General features: G+C 45.3%; 1 protein-coding gene across 1 annotated transcript in view; it reads left to right on the top strand.

Annotated features, from left to right (window-relative positions):
* MAP3K15 (mitogen-activated protein kinase kinase kinase 15) overlaps nt 1-18,370 on the top strand; it is a 155,403-nt gene that overhangs the window by 116,121 nt on the left and 20,912 nt on the right. The window contains exons 15-18 of the mRNA XM_034950280.3: nt 1,657-1,790; nt 4,803-4,930; nt 7,521-7,651; nt 7,887-7,992. Coding sequence (XP_034806171.1) covers nt 1,657-1,790; nt 4,803-4,930; nt 7,521-7,651; nt 7,887-7,992 — 499 coding nt within the window. The remainder of the gene's footprint in view (nt 1-1,656; nt 1,791-4,802; nt 4,931-7,520; nt 7,652-7,886; nt 7,993-18,370) is intronic.

Genomic DNA, 18,370 nt, shown 5'->3' with positions numbered 1-18,370 from the left:
GACTGAAAGGAATTCCTTAAGGTTTCTTTCAGAAAATATCAAAGGGATTCATTTTAATAATTGAGTTAACTACTAGAATTCTTAGGTCAGGACCAGAGTTTGTTGTAGAAATGAACTGAGCAATGGTGCTTTGAGGGCAGCAGGTGTGGGAATCGGAGGGAGGTGTGAGGTAAAAGTCTTCTATGGAGCAGGCTGATTGCTAGTTACATCAGACACTGATGGAGATCCTTTACTAACCGTGTTTTTTTTTTTTTTTTTTTTTTTTTTTTTTTTTTGGGAAACAGAGTCTCACGCTGTTGCTGAGGCTGGAGTGGAGTGCAGTGGCGCAATCTCGCCTTACTGCAACCTCTGCCTCCTGGGTTCAAGCGATTCTCCTGCCTCAGCCTCCCATGTAGCTGGGACTACAGGCACCCGCCACCACGCCTGGCTAATTTTTGTATTTTATTTATTTAGAGATGGAGTCTTCCTCTGTTGCCCAGGCTGGAGTGCAGTGGCGTGATCTTGGCTCACTGCAACCTCCACCTACCAGGTTTAAGCGATTCTCCTGCCTCAGCATCCTGAGTAGCTGGGACCACAGGCACGTGCCACCACGCCTGGCTAATTTTTTGTATTTTTAGTAGAAACGGGATTTCACCATGTTGGCCAGGCTGGTCTCGAATTCCTGACCTCAGGTGGTCTACTCGCCTCGGCCTCCCAAAGTGCTGGGATTACAGGCATGAGCCACCACGCCTGGCCTAATTTTTGTATTTTTAGTAGAGATGGGGTTTCGCTATGTTGGCCATGCTGGTCTCAGGTGGTCCTCCTGCCTGGGCCTCCCAAAGTGCTAGGATTACAGGCATGAGCCACCGTGTCCAGCCAACCCTTTAGTAATCTTAATTGTCATGAACATCCCTAGAAGTAGATGGGAAAGGACACCCACATACCCGCCGACTATTCCGTGTATAAGCTGCACTTCTGTAAGTAGAAGCAGTGGAGCATGCAAAATAACAGAAAAAATTGATTGCTGCCTCTCTGCTTTAAATAAGTGTTGCTCAGCGTACAGTCACATTTGTCTTAATCATCGAGAAGAATCAAATGCATCTGTATGTGACAGCTTTTGATGGGAAGATGGGGGAACAAAATAGTAATGCTAATTGTAAATCAAGTTTTTGTACTAGGTGTTTACTACTAGATCCGTATGCCTGAAAGAGTGGGGAAGCCCCAGCATATTTACTTTTTGTATTAAGATAATGTTAATTATATTGACCTTCAATTCCTTTCTGGGTTATTGAAAGATATTTGTTTCCTGACAACTTGATAAGGGATTATGCAGGAAGACACCTAGTTGGGTTATTCAACGTGCTTAGATGCAGTTTTAAATTGCAGCGTTAAAATGGGGAAGAATTTCCAAAAGGTGAGCCAGTTATATGCAAACCATATTTTTAATTTTCTTGGATTCCATTTCATAAAGTCATACTATGAACATGTGAACAATGGAGAATTCTGCCCCTTTAAAGTCATTTAATGAAAAGGGCCTAAGCTAAGCACTGTGACTTGCCTGACAGTCAAATAATGTTATTTATATTTTTTTTAGTTGCTAGACAACTCTGGGGGCCTTAGAGGGCTTCTCCGCTACAAGTTGTATGCTTTTTTGTCCTTTTGTTTTTCCTTCTTCAGTATGAGTATGACCATGATGCAAATGGTGAGAGAGTTGTCTTGGGGAAAGGCACGTATGGGATTGTGTATGCTGGCCGAGATCTGAGCAATCAAGTGCGAATAGCCATCAAAGAAATCCCGGAGAGAGATAGCAGGCAAGTCCAGGCGGGCCTTCCGCATTTCGGGTGCCGTCTCCACACCCCAGATCCCATACCCACCGCTCATGGTGTGGAGGAGTTAAGGGCAAAAGCATTGTGTTACCACAAAACCTGTCATTCTCTTGTAATAGGGGTGATCTTTTTTTTTTTTTTTTTGAAACGGAGTCTCGCTCTATTGCCCAGGCTGGAGTGCAGTGGCATGATCTTGGCTCACTGCAACCTCCGCCTCCCAGGTTCAAGCAATTCTCATGGCTCAACCTGTAGCTGGGATTACACCATGCCCAGCTGATTTTTTTGTATTTTTAGTAGAGACGGGGTTTCACCATGTTGGTCAGGTTGGTCTCGAACTCCTGACCTCAAGTGATCTGCCCGCCTTGGCCTCCCAAAGTGCTGGGATTACAGGCATGAGCCACCGCGCCCGGCCAGGGTGATGTGCTTTTGTTTTGTGTATTATAGATTGAGAAAATGGAAGAACTACACTTCAGAGGCACGTGGATTGCAGAGGATCATATTTTAAAAGAAAACTTTTGTTGTGTTTCCACCCATTGGCTAGGTCTAAAGTTTTACATTTTTTGTGTAGTTGTTTGCAAATATATATACATTTTTGAGATGAAGTCTCACTCTGTCACTCAGGCAGGAGTGCAGTGGCAGATCTCGGCTCACTGCAGTCTCCACCTCCTGGGCTCAAGTGATCTTCCCACTTCAGCCGCCTGAGGAGCTGGGACTACAGACACACGTCACCATGCCTGTCTAATTTTTGAGTGCAAATGTAATTTTTAAATATTACTGGGTTATTTTAAATTTACATTGTAGCAGTTGAAAATGGCTATGATTTGTTCAGATGCATCATTGTGGAAAATTACATGCAGATAAAAAAAATCAGATTTTTGCAGTACAGAATTTTTTTTAACATCCTACCCTTCACCCTCACACATGGTTTTTGGACTTTTTTTCTACCATGAGTACTGCTTATTCATTTCTTTGACTTTTTTTAATTTTAAGAAATGTTTGTTTCTAGCCGGGCATTGTAGCTCAAGCCTGTAATCCCAGCACTTTGGGAGGCTGAGGCGGGCAGCTCACTTGAGGTCAAGAGTTCAAGACCAGCCTGGGGAACATGGTGAAACCTCGTCTCTGTTAAAAATACAAAACTTAGGTGGGTGGGCATGGTGGCGCACACCTGTAGTCCCAGCTACTCTGGAGGCTGAGGCACGAGAATCGCTTGAACCCGGGAGGCAGAGGCTACAGTGAGCCGAGACTGTGCCACTGCACTCCAGCCTGGGTGACAGAGTGAGACCCTGTCTCAAAAAAAAAAAAAAAAGTTTAAATTTATACCCCAACAAAATGAGCATTGCAATGTTGACTGCAAAGTGTTTCTGTAGAGAAGCTACATACACAGTTGGAATTAATCATTCCGGGATCCACAGGTGTGTCAGACCACAGCTGTAGGATTGCCTTCAGTGTCGAGTGCTGAAGAATAATGTGTAAACACCCATGTATCTGGGTGATTGCTGATATATTGGGGATGAGTTTCAAGGGATTTCTGCCAGCTGTAAGACCCTTCATTCATCCATTCATGTATTTGTTGATTTTCAGTGGGATAGCATGTTATGATACGTGAATTATGAGACAGGACCTGAAATGAACTATTTCCATTTCTTCATTTCACCAATAAGAAAATCAAGACTGAGGAAGATTAAATGACTTTCCCAAGGATGCTTAGAAACAAGACTAGGATCCGAGTCTCTTGAGTTCCTCATCCAGCATCCAGTCTCTTTTCTCATGATGGATAAGGTGTTGCAGTTGTATCTATTTGGGGAAATTTCTGGCATGTCCCATCTCCTTCATTTGGTAGCAATAGCTGTTCTAGCTTTTTGTTGCTGATCAGTAGTTCCTGGGATTTTAAGAGCTAGAAGGGACCTTTAGAGACTGTTTTGTTCAACTCCCTAAATTTATAGGCTGAACTTATGATGATAGGTACTTTCTCTGTGTCAGACTCTGGGCTGGCACTGGGGACCGAAAGGTGATTAGGATAGTGTCCTTTTCCCAGGGTTCTGCTGGTTTGGTGGCAAATGCAGATGCTTTGCCTCTGAGTGAAAGTGCCAAGTGCCATGATAGAGGAGTACACAGAGTGTTTTTAGAACGCAGAAGAGGAATGAATTACTCTCCTTAGTGAGTTGTGGCAAGTTTGAAAAAATAGATCAACTTTGAGCTGGACTTTGAGGGATGAGTAAGAATTTGTTTAGCGGAAAAGGAGGCCTATGCTGATGGAAAAACAGCTGTTAAAACACAAAGTATATTCAGAGAACAACAGATTGTCTGATATGACTTGAATGTAGGATGCAGGGCAGTGAAATGCTCTTGAAATGAGGCCAAAAAAAATTTTTTTAAGGCTTAGCCTGAACTGATCTTTGAAAGTCTTTGTATGTGACATTAAATAGCATGGTCTCTATGTGGAATTTATGTGGGGAAGGGATGTGGTGAAGTGTGTGTTTTAAGAAGAGGTAGTATAATGGCCAAGGTTGGGGAATGGATTAAAAAGGCCAGAGGCTGGGGCTGGGTGGCCCATTAGGTGGCTGCTGTTGTGGTCTGGGGCGACTCTGTAGAATAAGACGAGAGGGCAGCTGAGGGCAGAACCTTCCAGAACACCACTCTTCATGGGAGGCAGAGGAAGAGGGGCTGTTGAGAGAGGTAAAGAATGGTTGGTGGGTTCAGGCCCAAACAATAACAGTAGTAACAATAGCAGTCATTCATTGAATACTCACCACACACCAGCTACTCCACTAAGTGCTTAATGAAATGGACATGCCTTGGCCCCTGGCAGCCCTGCATGGCTGTAGGCTTATCCTCTATTGTACAGATGGGAAGTTGAGTAGTTTCATGGAAGCCAGAGAAAAGAAAGTTTCCAGAAAGAAGGGATGGGCAGCAGTGGGGCAGGTCCTGGTGAGGTGAGATGTGGGTCTAGAGTCCCTGGTATTTGGCAGGTGACCCTGGCTCTGTTTTTCCCAATAGGTATTCTCAGCCTCTGCACGAGGAGATAGCCCTGCACAAGTACCTTAAGCACCGCAATATCGTTCAGTACCTGGGCTCTGTTTCAGAGAACGGCTACATTAAGATATTTATGGAGCAGGTGCCTGGAGGTGAGTAGTCGCTGTCTTCTGGTCTCACATTCTGAAAATCACTACGACGTGGATGTCATTTGTTGTCCTGCCATTTACAAAATGACAGACCCCTAAGCCAGGCCTGTAGGGCGCCTGTAGTCCCAGTTACTTGGGAGGCCGAGATGGGAAGAACACTTGAGCCCATGAGGTCAAGGCTGCAGTGAGCCATGATCACAGCACTGCACTCCAGCCTGGGCGACAGAGCAAAACCCATCACTCTTAAAAAAAAAAAAAAAAAAGCAACAGACCTTTTAGATGTTGGAAAGTTGGATACTTTCCAAATGTCATATAAGCAGTCTATTTCTGGTTTGTTGATGCAGTTTGTTCAACCCACAAATATTCATTGACTGTCTATGGAGAAAACATAGTCTTTGGCCTTGAGGCCTTCACAGTCTAGGAGTTTAAAGGTGGGTTTGGACAAGGGTGCAGAAGAGGGAACATAGATGTTAAAAGTGACAGTGCAAAATAGCATTTTGATAATGAAATCAAGCATCAGTGTTTTATCCACAAAAATCCCTGAATGCAAGAGATAGGGCACAGGAGGGGAGTTCCTGGGATCTGGACCCAGACCATCTAGTCTGAGTCCGTTCCTCCATCCACAAGCTGTGTGACTTCAGGCAAATTGTTTTACCTCTCTGTGCCCTCAGTTTTCTGATTGAATAAATGAACTGTAAAATTGGAGTAATAATGACTCTGATAATTGGAGTAATAATGACTCTGATAATTGGAGTAATAATTATTGGAGTAACAATAACGCTGTCTCAGTGGGCTGTTGGGTGGATTCTGTCTGGCAGAGAACAAGAGCTCAGTAAGTGCTCATTGAAATAATGAATCAAACTCTTTAATTAAATAATAGTTATCTGAATACAGATGTTAAACCTTCAGTTAGAAATCTTCATTCATTCATTCATTCATTCAACTGACAGTTATTAAGAGTCTACTATTACAGGAAGAGTCTTAAGTATATTTATTAAGAGCCAGGCAGTCAGCCAGGCACAGTGGCTCACGCCTGTAATCCCAGCACTTTGGGAGGCCAAGGCAGGTGGATCACTTGAGGCCAGGAATTCGAGACCAGCCTGGCCAACATGGAGAAACCCCCTCTCTACTAAAAATACAAAAAATTAGCCAGGTGTGGTGGCGTGCGCCTGTAGTCCCAGCTACTCCGGAGGCTGAGGCACAAGAATCGCTTAAACCCAGGAGGAGGAGGTTGCAGTGAGCCAAGATCATACCACTCCACTCCATCCTAGGTTACACAGTGAGACTCTGTCTTCAAAAAAAAAAAAAAAAAAGAGCCAGGCAGTGGGCTGGATTTTCAGGGTTATGTTAGAATAAATAAAGTAGTTTGTTTTTCCCTTAAGTTGGTCATAGTCTATCAGAAAACTCGTCCATTGCTGCTTTTTCTTTTTTTTTTGAGATGGAGTCTCTCTGTCTGTTGCCCAGGCTGGAGTGCAGTGGTACGATATTGGCTCACTGATGGCAACCTCTGCCTCCTGGGTTCAAGCAATTCTCTCTGCCTCAGCCTCTCAAGTAGCTAGGATTACAAGTGCGTGCCACCACGCCTGGCTAATTTTTGTATTTTTAGTAGAGATGGGGTTTTGCCACGTTGACCAGGCTGGTCTTGAACTCCTGACCTCAGGTGATCTGCCCGCCTCGGCCTCCCAAAGTGCTGGGATTACAGGCGGGAGCCACCACGCCCGGCCCCTTACTCTTCACGTTAGTTGATAACCCCATCCCCGGCGTTAGGTTTAAGGGTATCAACAGAAATAGAGACAGATGTGTTCATCCCCTTTTATAGATGGGGAAAGCAAGGTAGATCAAGGTCCCATAACACTGTGTAAGTGGGAATCTGAGACCAGCCGATGTCTGAGGGCCCGTTCCTGCCAATGGACAGGACATCCCGCAGTTCACATGATGTCCTTCGAGACATGGTCACAGTGTCCTTAAGGGAGCTTTTCTTTTGGCCCAAATGTTCAGTGTTTAATAGCGTAATTGGGGGAAGTGGTTGTTGATCAAGACAGTCCTGCCCTGAGACTTGCCACTGTGGCTTTCTCACATTGAGGACAGAGAGACCCAACTTCCTCCAGTCCTAGTCCTTGTCACCCTAAAGGGCCCCTCACTGTGGACCTGTCCACCTCTGATTACAGACAAGGTATAAAACGTGGCTTTAACCCAAGCAGAATGACTGAGACAGACCTGCTGTAAACAAGTGTCATGGGACCTGAGTTGTCTACGCCAGCAGGCCATGCCCCTCAAGTTGAGAGAGCATTATTTCGCTCTCCTCCTAACTTCATGTAGCTGAACAGAGCTAAACCCACAATTGGCCCCACTGAATTTCAGGGGGCACAAGGGGTTCACCCTCTGCCTCTGGTTAGGTTCATGTGCTCAATCGCTTCCAGTCCATTCCCTGGCTGTAGCTACAGAGGGGAGGAAACATGTTGCATTTAGCCCAGATCCAATGGTGTTGGTGTAAGCACTTAGGTTAGGTTAGAAACCTCACCTCACTTTATTTCCCTGAACTTTTATTGAAACTTTCTCTTCCTGATAAGTTTTTTGCTGTGACTGTCTCTAGGAAGCCTTTCTGCTCTTCTGCGATCCAAATGGGGGCCGATGAAGGAACCGACAATCAAGTTTTACACCAAACAGATCCTGGAGGGCCTTAAGTATCTTCATGAAAACCAGATCGTGCACAGAGACATAAAGGTACTTGCTTTTTTAAGCTGACGAGGTTGCCTTTGCTCGTATCAGATCATGAGAGCTGTCGGTGGTGTCTGCTGAGTGACTGGCTGACAGAGGGGTATGATTTAGCACAACCGTCCCCAAAATGCAAAGTCTAGTTTTCCTAGAGACTTGTGACGGTTTCCCAAGGTCCAGATCTGTTTCATATGAGTTCGTTTCAGCCTGTCTTTTAAGCACTTGATGATGTTATTTTCCGAAGGGCGATAATGTTCTGGTGAACACCTACAGCGGAGTGGTGAAAATCTCCGATTTTGGAACCTCGAAACGTCTTGCGGGTGTGAACCCCTGCACAGAGACTTTCACTGGTAAGCAGACCAAAGCTTGGCACAGGGTGCCCATCCCAGAGTTACGCTTTCTGCACAAGCTGCGGTTGTTCAGCCGTTACTTAGTGAGCACCTTTTCTGAGCAGAGTGAGCAATTGATACTTGAAGTAGACAGTGGATTGTCCCCAACTTCAAATTGTTTTAACTTTGTCATAGTGATGCACCTAGCCAGCTACTTGTGGCAACAAGATTGCCCTACTTTCTTCTTTGTCATCCAAAAGTTGGGTAGATGGAGTGCTCTGCTGAGGTTCTGAGGTTTTCTTTTCTTTTTTTTCTTTCTTTTTTTTTTTTTTTTTTTTTTTTGAGACGGGGTCTCACTCTGTCGCCTAGGCTGGAGTGCAGTGGCACGATCTCGGCTCACTGCTACCTCCACCTCCTAGGTTCAAATGATTCTCGTCTCTCAGCCTCCCAAGTAGCTTGGATTATAGGCGCGCCCCCTACCACACCTAATTTTGTATTTTCAGTAGAGACAAGGTTTCACCATGTTGACCAGGCTGGTCTCGAACTCCTGACCTCAAGTGATTCGCCCACCTCAGCCTCCCAAAGTGCTGGGATAGATTACAGATGTGAGCCACCGCGCCTGGCCTCTGCTGAGGCTTTCTGAAGGTCACTCAACCAATCAGCAAGATGGCAGCACATCTCTTTAAAGTTAATAGCACATTATTTGAAATCGTGGGTAATGCTGAATAACAGTATTCCTCAGACAACTGATTAAGACATTTTATTGGTCTGTCATAAAAATAGCCTGTTACTGTAGTGAATTCTGGTACCTTGTGTTTTGATATGATTGTGTTTCCAAGAGAGGCTAATTCTTCCTGGGGAATATGGTATTCTAAGTGATTTTGAGGAATTGGATTTTCTTGTCCATGTGTCAGTGATGGAATAACTTGAGCATTGAGAGGGACTGGGTTCAAAGGGTGGTATACAATTACCAGCTAGTTTCACAGTTGTAAGATCAATAAGTAGAATGATGGTCAAAAGCTACTTGTGGCTATTGGAAATTCCTGCTTAAACCTGACTAATAACAAGAACTTTGATCCTTGGAAAGAAGTACTGATTTTTGAATAAGTAAAGGTTTATAGTCCCCCAAGGAGTAACTTAAAGATCGCAAAGATCTTGCTTGATGGAATTATGAAACAGCTGGGGCCTGGCATAGTGGCTGACACCTGTAATCCCAGCACTTTAAAAGGCCAAGATGGGAGGATCACTTGAGGCCAGCAGTGCAAGACCAGCCTGGTCAACATAGTGAGACCCCATTTCTTAAAAGAAAAAAAAAAAAAAAAACAGCTTTCATAGGCTGGGCACTTTGGGAGATTGAGGCAGGAGGATCTCACTTGAGCTCAGGAGTTCAAGACCAGCCTGTGCAACATAGGGAGAACCCCATCTCTACAAAAAATAAATAATAATTATTATTACATATTATATTTATATATTATATGTTATATATAATATAATACATAATGATTATAATATATGTATATAATATATATGATATAGTAATTATTAGCTGGGTGTGGTGGTGTGCGCCTATGGTCCCAGCTACTAGTAAGGCTGAGGTGGGAGAATCGCTTGAGCCCAGGAGGTTGAGGCTGCAGTGAGCTGTGATTGTACCACTGCACTCCAGCCTGGGTGGCAGAGTGAGACTCTGTCTCAAAAAAAAAAAAAAGAAAAAATTAGCTCTTAAAATAATATAGCTCTGAAATAAGCTATAAAAGACAGGTGACTGTTCTCTATCTCTGCAGTCACCAAAGCTGTAGGGTGGACAGCTTGGGTCTTATTTTTGGTAAATAATGTGTCAGCTTTGAAAGACTTTTTGTCAATGAGAGAGTTGTCACGTGTCAGCCACTGGACACCCACAGTGGAGACACATTCACCATCTAAAGAGAATTTTAATACATCACAAAATGACTTCTCACTTCTAACACAAGGGGAGGTACGTGTGCCTGAAAATGGGAAAATACTATACCAGGGACACTATCAGAATCTCCCAAAGAAAGAGTGCATTGAATTTTCATTCATTGTTTCTGGTATAAATATACGTATACATCTGTCAATGTGTGTATATGAATATGTGTGTATGACTAGCACTTCATTTTCTTTTAGCATTTTACTACCCTAATTGAAAATGACTTGTATCTTCCTCTTTGGAAGCCACCAATTAGCTTGGCAATACATAGCAAGAGGGGCTCTGATATGACAAGGAGTTATTTGAAGACATAAAACCCCCAACAATTTATCTCATAATTAGCTTCCCTGAGGAGGAAACAAACTCACAAAGAAACACATGTATAATTCATCCTTGCATATCACACTTCCCAAGTAATTGGCTTGGGGAGGCACAGATTTTGCATTGCAAAAGAATGCAGGGGTGTTTGGGGGATAATAAGGAAGGGGTCTCATTTTGGTTAGGAAATTCCCCCGCATATAATTGCTCTTTGCAAAACAGAGCAGTTCTGTAAGGAAATCTCAGCTGGTTGGTGCAGAACTCTGGGTCTGTGGTTGCTCAGCCTGGCAGGAGAGCCAGAGGGTTTCAGTCAACTTCCTGGCCTGGAGCCCTCCCTCCCTGTGTTCCTCTGAAGGGTTTGCCCCACACATAGGAACCTGCGAGAACAGGAGGAAGGGCTGTTATAGCCAGGGTCAGCCCCGCCTTTTTTTTTTTTTTAGCAGCCTTATCGAGGTATAGCTGACATATCTTCAAAGCACCCATTAGAAGTACTCAATTCTTTGGTTTTCAGTAAATTTACTGAGTTGCTCAGCCATCACCACGATCCGGTGTCTGAACCTAGCAGACCCCGTGCCCCTTGGTACTCATCCCCATTCCCACTCCAGCCCCAGCTCATCACTCATCTGCTTTGTTGTGTTTGTGTGGCTTTGCCCGTTGTGGATATTCATATGCTTGGAATGAATACAATATGTGGGGTTTTGCATGTAGCTTCTTGCACGTTGAGTCCTGTTTTTGCAGTTCCTCCATGCAGTGGTGTGTGTGGGTACTTCGTTGTTGTTCATGGCTGAATGGCATTCCATTGTGTGGAGAACCACATTTTGTTCATCGATTTACCAGTTAACAGTCATTTGGGATTGTTTCTACTTTTTGGCCACTGTGAATAATGATGCTGTGAACATTCACATACAAAGCGTGTGTGAACATGTGTTTTCAGCCTTCTTGGGTAGATACCTAGAAGGAGAACTCGGGACAGGAAGTCTGTTCTCGTCTGGCTGCAAACATCGTTGGTTCAAATCCTGGCCCAACCACTTGCTAGCTGTGTGACCTTGGGCATATTACTTAATCTCCATGTGCCTCAGTTTCTTCGTAAGTAAAATAGAAATGCTCGTTGTACCTACTCATAGGGTTTTTATGAGGGTAAAGTGAGTTACTGATGAAGTGCTTTGACTGGTCCCTGGCACATAGCAAGTGCAATTGAAGTGTTTGCTAATTAAATACTCGCTTGTACTTAGAAGTCATGGGTTATTAGAGCTGGAAGGAGCCTTTGAGAGAACTGAGTTTGTGTGTGTAACTAACGTGTTGAACCCATTGGACTCAAAGGGTGTAATCACAAAAGCCACTGGATTTTTCTCTCCCACTTTTCATCCTGCCTGGGGCGGGAGTTCTTTCCTTTGACTTTTCCAGCCACCCTTACATAACAGAGAAAGTCATAATGACACTTGAAGGAGCGCACACAGTCTGAATTCAGGAATTAAAAAGGACTCATCGCTTGAAGCCGGGAGGCGGAGGTTGCATGAGCCGATTGTGCCACTGCACTCCAGCCTGGGTGACAGAGCAAGACCCTGTCTCAAAAAAAAAGATTCAGGCTGATATACTGATCAACGCTCTGGTCCTCATTCAAAAGTCAGACCCCTCTCCCGTCTCCCTGCAGGCAGCGACCTGTGGTCAGGAGCTGGGTGTTGGCTTTTTCTCCCTAATCACCAGCTGCAGGAAGGAGAGGACAGGGGCAGAGAAAGTTGTCACTTGACTAGCACTGTTGGAAACTGGCTTTGTGTGCTGTGGGCCTGGCTGATGTTTAGTTATCTTCCCTCGCTGGCTCCCTCTGGATGTAACTCCTGTGTCGTGGGCAGGGGCCTGTCCTTTGGCTGACTGCCCCCTCCTCCCAGTTATTTACCCCTTACATCACCTCCTCCTTCCATCTCTTTCTGTTGAGGGATTCAGATCGTGGAGGACTGCGTTTGAGCAGGAATTCCTTTTCTTTTTTCTTTATTTTTTTATTGGGCAGCCCCTGGCCCAGAATAGGTTCTGAGAGAGACTCCCAGGATTCCTTTTAAGAAGACCATATGCTGGGCACGCCTGTAATCCCAGCTCTCTGGGAGGCTGAGGTGGGAGGATCGCTTGAGCCCAGGAGTTTGAGACCAGCCTGGCCAACATGGTGAGGCCCCGTCTCTACCAAAAATATAAAAATCAGCTGGGTGTGGTGGTGCGCACTTGTAGTCTCAGCTACTCGGGAGGCTGAGGTGAGAGAATCACTTGAGCCCAGGAGAATGAGGCTGCAGTGAGTCATAATTGTGCCACTGCACTCCAGCCTGGGCGACAGAATGAGACCCTGTCAATCAGTCAATCAATCAAATAAATAATAAAAATAAAAGATAAACCCTAAGGCAGTATTTCTGTAATAGGGTCCCCCATCTGGTGTCCAGAGTTCAAGCAGCTTCAGCCCACTGTTGAGAGGGTGTGGCAGTATCCCCACACCTTACAGCCCCCTGTCTGCTGCTGGAAGTTAACCTTTGCTCACTTGGGAGCCAGTCCACTGTGTAATTTACCTACAGGAACACATACACATGGAGCTGAGTCGCTCAGTGAAGCCCCCTTCAAAGGCTTTGGGTTAGGAACAAGTGGCGCCCCCTTTCCACCAGGCTTATCCCTTGGTCAGGTCAACTAGGGTAGTCCCCTGGACTATGGGAAAATCGTACCTTACTTTTCTTTTCTGTACTTGATTAATATGAAATCTTGAAATTTAGGCTCTAACGGTATCTCCAAGGGCCTGTGGAAGATGTGACGATCATAAGTTGGTATTGAGTGGCTTGAGTTGCCCTGGGCCCACGCCCTTTTGGGGACAGTCCTGCCCCAAATCCTGTAACTTGGGAGAGGGTAGGCAGCCCAGCATAGCTCTCTCTAAAGAAGCTGTCTCAGCACCACCCCCCTAAACTACTCTGTCAACTCTCTCAGCCCCTTGATCAGATTAGAAGGTCCCTGGGCCTCGGTTATAAACTCGTGTCTTCTGCTGTGTGTCTTATTTGCTGGTAATCTGAAAATCCTATTGGACAATTCTCCAGGAGTCACCAGTGGATTTTGTGCCCTAGGGGGGCTGAGTCAGTGCCTGTGGGTCTCTTGGTCACCTTGTTCTGAACTCTGCACCACTGCACTGGTGTAGGTACCTAAGAGCCGTAGTGGGCTGTGACCAGTGACCAGTGTGGTAGGGCATACCTTGGAGGAAATATAGGTTAGGGAGCATATGGGGCCCCAAGAGAGCCAGATTTTTTTTTGTTTGTTTGTTTTGTTGAAATGGAGTCTTACTCTGTCGCCCAGGCTGGAGTGCAGTGGCGCGTTCATGGCTCAGTACAACCTCCACCACCCGGGTTCAAACGATTCTCCTGCCTCAGCCTCCCAAGTAGCTGGGACCACAGGCACACGCCACCATGCCCGGCTAATTTTTGTATTTTTAGTAGAGACGGGGTTTCACCATGTTGGCCAGGCTGGTCTTGAACTCCTGACCTCAAGCCATCCACCTGCTTCGGCCTCCCAAAGTGCTGAGATTCAGGTGTGAGCCACCGTGCCTGGCCTATGAGAGCCAGATTGAAGGAAACCCAATTTTCCAGGATTTGTGCGTGATTCAGATGCCCCACAATGCCATCTTCACTTGGTTTTCTTGACAGAATCCAGCCTTTGGGTTAGCTGATGTACACACCCAACATGCACCCTGCCAGGGAGTGTTCCCTTGAGTATCTGAAATAGTTGTGTGCGTTTATCTCTCTCTGTTAGCTGTTCTGAGAGTGGATGGTTACCCTGTGAATACAGTAGTGAATAAAATGGAGCACCCAGTTTTCCATTAGTGCCCTGTACCTTCCAGTTACATGGAAAGATGCTCCAATATGGCTTTGGAAATCCTTACACGTGCTACTCTTATTCAGGCAGCTTTTTTTTCCAGCAGCGCTTCTTCTTGATGTAGCGTATGGATGAGTGATGTCATGGTGTGTAGTTCTGAACTTGAAGGTAGAAGATATGGGTTCTAGCCTAAGTGAATCCTTTAGCCTCTCTGAACCTCAGTTGCCTCCTGTGTAAAGTAGGAATAACGGTAGATAGTGCTTCCTCTGCCTAACCTTCCAGAATCATTTGAGTCAGACGGACAAGGCTACGTGGAGACAATTGGTAAGCCATCAAGTGCTCACCAGGAGTCAGATTTGTGGCAGGCAGCCTCCAAAATGACCCCCAATGATACCTACCTCCTGATAGTCACACCCTTGCGTAGTTCCCTCCCGTTGAATGTGGACTGGACTTAGCAACTTGCTCCTGATGAATAGGAAGAAGTGGGACTGATGGTGTGTGACCTGGACACTAGGTCATAAAAGGCAGTGTGCCATTCCTCTTTCTCTTGGATCAGTCTCTCTGAGGGAAGCCATGTCTCAAACCAGTCCTATGGAGGATCCCATGTACTGAAAAACCGAAGCCCCCCACTAGCTCTATCCTTAGTGAGCTTGGAAACTGATCCTCCAGCCCCAGTCCAGCCTTCAGATGACTGTAGCCCCAGCTGACATCTGGACTGCAACTTCCTGGGAGACCCTGAGCCAGGTCCACCCAGCTAGTTAGTTGCTGCTGGATTTCAACCCTTAGAAACGCTGTAAGACCTAACTATTTGTTGTTTGAGTTGATAGATTTGGGGGATCATTTCTTAAACAGCAATAAATAACTAATATGAATGTCATTATTAAATCCTTGCCTTTAGAAAGAGTGCTGTTCACCATGGCTCCATATTTTAAAAAATCTGCAAATTTATTTTTAACTTTTGTGGGTATATAGCAGGTATATATATTTATGGGGTATATAGACTATTTTGATACAGGCACACAATGTGTAATAATCACATCAGGGTAAATAAGGTATTTATTTCCTCAGGCATTTATCCTTTGTGTTACAAACAATCCAGTTATGCTCTTTTCAGTTTTTTAAAATGTACAGTTTTTTTTTTTTTTTTCTGAGACAAGGTCTCACTCCCATCTGCCCAGGCTGGAGGGCAGTGGCGTGATCTCAGTTCACTGCAGCCCCAACTTCATGGGCTCAGGTGATCCTCCCACCTCAGCCTTCCAAGTAGCTGAGACTACATGTGCACACCACCAACCCTGACTAATTTTTTGTACTTTTTTAGTAGAGATGGGGTCTCGCTGTGTTGCCCAGGCTGGTCTCAAACTCCTGGGCTCAAGTGATCCACCCACCTCGGCCTCCCAAAGTGCTGGGATTGCAGGCATGAGCCACCATGCCCAGCCAAAATGTATTGACTATGGTCACCCTGTTGTGCTATCAAATACTAGATCTTATTCATTCTTTCTATTTTTTTTTGTACCCACTAACCATCCCCACCTTCCCCCAGTCCCCACTGCCCTTCCCAGCCTCTGGTAACCATCCTTCTACTCTCCATGTCCCTGAGTTCAATTGTTTTGATTTTTAGCTCTCACAAATAAGTGAGAGCATGCAATGTTTCTCTTTCTATGCCTGACTTATTTCGCTTTATATAATGATCTCCAGTTCCATCCATGTTGTTGCAGATGACAGGATCTCATTCTTTTAATGGCTGAATGGTACTCCATTGTGTATATGTACCACATTTTATCCATTCATCTGTTGATGGACACTTAGGTTGCCTCCAAATCTTGGCTATTGTGAACAGTGCTTCAACAAACATGGGGGTGCAGATATCTCTTTGATATACTGATTTCCTTTCTTTTGGGTATATACCTAGGAATGGGGTTGCCGGATCCTATGATAACTCTATTCTTAGGTTTTTGAGGAACCTCCAAACTGTTCTCCATAGTGGTTGTACTAATTTACACTCCCACCAACAGTGTATGAGGGTTCCCTTTTCTCCACATCCTTGCCCGCATTTGTTATTGCCTGTCTTTTGGATATCAGCCATTTTAACTGCAGTGAGATGCTATCTCACTGTGGTTTTGATTTGCATTTTTCTGATGATTAGGGATGTTGAGCACCCTTTCATATGCCTGTTGGCCATTTACAAATGTCTTCTTTTGAGAAATGTCTATTCAGATGTTTTGCCCATTTTTAAAAATCTAATTATTAGATGTTTTCTTATAGAGTTGTGTGAGCTCCTTATATATTCTGGTGACTAATCTCCTGGCAGAGGGGTATTTTGCAAATATTTTCTCCCATTCTGTGGGTTGTCTCTTCACTTTGCTGACTGTTTCCTTTGCTGTGCAAAATCGCCAAATTTAGAATTAAGCAGACTAAATAGGCTTCAATTATGAAATAATTGTACCAGGATGGACAGTTATTTGATCAGAGCCAATTAGCCATTGATGTTTGGTTTAGCGTTTCTTTTCTACTGCTGGATACATCTATAAATGTATTCTCTTGCTCTTTGAAGAAATAAATTTAGTGATTATATTAGTCAGGGTCCAGGCAGAAAAACAAAAATAACCCCAGTTATTTCCATGGAGAGAATTTAATAGAAATAACTGTTTGCTGGTTACCAAAAACCAAAAAGGCAGAAAGGGAGGCCCTGAGGTATCAGGAAGCCTATACCCCTGGGGCTTGGGGGTCAAATGGGAGGGTGAGATTAGAACTTGTTCGGAGGGAGTGTCACCAGGCTGGAGCAGGTACCTCTGAGGGGCAAGATGAGGCTGGTTCTGGAAGTACGGGGTGACACACAGCTGGAGACTGGGGCCAACTGAGGGTCCAACGCCAAGCTTAGGGCCACAGCAAGCACACAGCAGGTCTCCGCTCCCTCCCGCATCCTTCCAGGGTCTCTCTTTAGCGCCACCTGGTTGCAGAGCCTGATGGGGAGCTGCAGGCGAAGCAGAGTCCCAGACTCAGCATCACAGAGCAGAGCTGAGAAGAGGGTAGCTTCATAAGCAGCACAGTATCGGATCCTTCCTCAATTAGGGATTCGTTAGAAGGCACATTCCCTGCCAAGACCTCTCCCTCTGTTACAGCAGCAAGAGCCCATAGGGGATATTGTGTCATCGGACGTTCCCTTCTTGGGGCTCTGGGATTTCCTAACAGGGCATCAAGTGTAATGTGCTGCCATGTTGCCCAACTCTGCAACTCACTGAACATTTCCCCGCCAGGGCATCAGCTCTGGAGACCAAAGCCATCATTTGTTCCTCATCGATCTGTTGTGCTCACTGATACAACCCAATTCATATTTAAGTTTATATTTAAGTCACTTGTAATTGAATACAATTAAAACTTAAAAATGCATTTCTTCAGTCTCACTAGCTACATTTCAAGGGCCCAACAGTCAAATATATGAGGCTAGTGACTACCATATTTAACCACACAGAATAGAACGTTGCCATCAGCGCAGGACATTCCATCCGTCACAGCTGCCCCTAGAGTATTTAAAGAATGCTAATAAGACATAGGATCTTCCAGAGGGGGACACAGGAGGTAGCTTCTCCAAACTTTCTTTATAGCCAGTGCGCCCTTTGCTTTCCTTTTTTTTTTTTTTTTTGGAGACTGAGTCTCGCTTTGTCGCCAAGGCTGGAGTGCAGTAATGCGATCTCAGCTCACTGCGAGCCAGGTTCAAGGGATTCTCCTGCCTCAGCCTCCCGAGTAGCTGGGATTACAGGCACCCACCACCATGTCTGGCTAATTTTTGCATTTTTATATTTTTAGTAGAGACGGGGTTTCGCCATGTTGGCCAGGCTGGTCTCGAACTTCTGACCTCAGGTGATCCGCCTGCCTTGGCCTCCCAAAGTGCTGGGATTACAGGCGTTAGCCACCGTGCCCGGCCCTGCTTTCATTGATTAAACCTTTAGTTGTGTAATCCTCAGATAGGCCTTTGAATTTCTCTGGGTTTCAGTGTTCTATTCATGCGTGGCCAAGGTCATCTCTGACTTTGCTGTCTTTTTCTAAATTTCTTTGCCAGCCCCCAGGAGCTGCTGTCACTTTCACACATGTCCCCTTTGCACAGGCTGAGTTTCAAGGAAAACGAAGGATGTTATTCGCAGAGCCCTTGACTGACCTCCCCGTGTGCTGTCTCCCACAAGAGCACGTCCAAAGCCAGAGCCCTGGGCCCACCCTGCTTGCCACTGGGCCTGTGCCCTTGCCATTGCCTCCTTAACTATTCCCACCCCCTGCCCCGTGTCAGACATCGCTTGTTCCCCGGACCGCTGTCTA

The sequence above is a fragment of the Pan paniscus genome, chromosome X (genome assembly GCF_029289425.2).
Source record: "Pan paniscus chromosome X, NHGRI_mPanPan1-v2.0_pri, whole genome shotgun sequence".
Classification (NCBI taxonomy): domain Eukaryota; kingdom Metazoa; phylum Chordata; class Mammalia; order Primates; family Hominidae; genus Pan; species Pan paniscus.
Note: the sequence above shows the minus strand (reverse complement) of the source record. Positions and strands in the feature narration are given on the sequence as shown.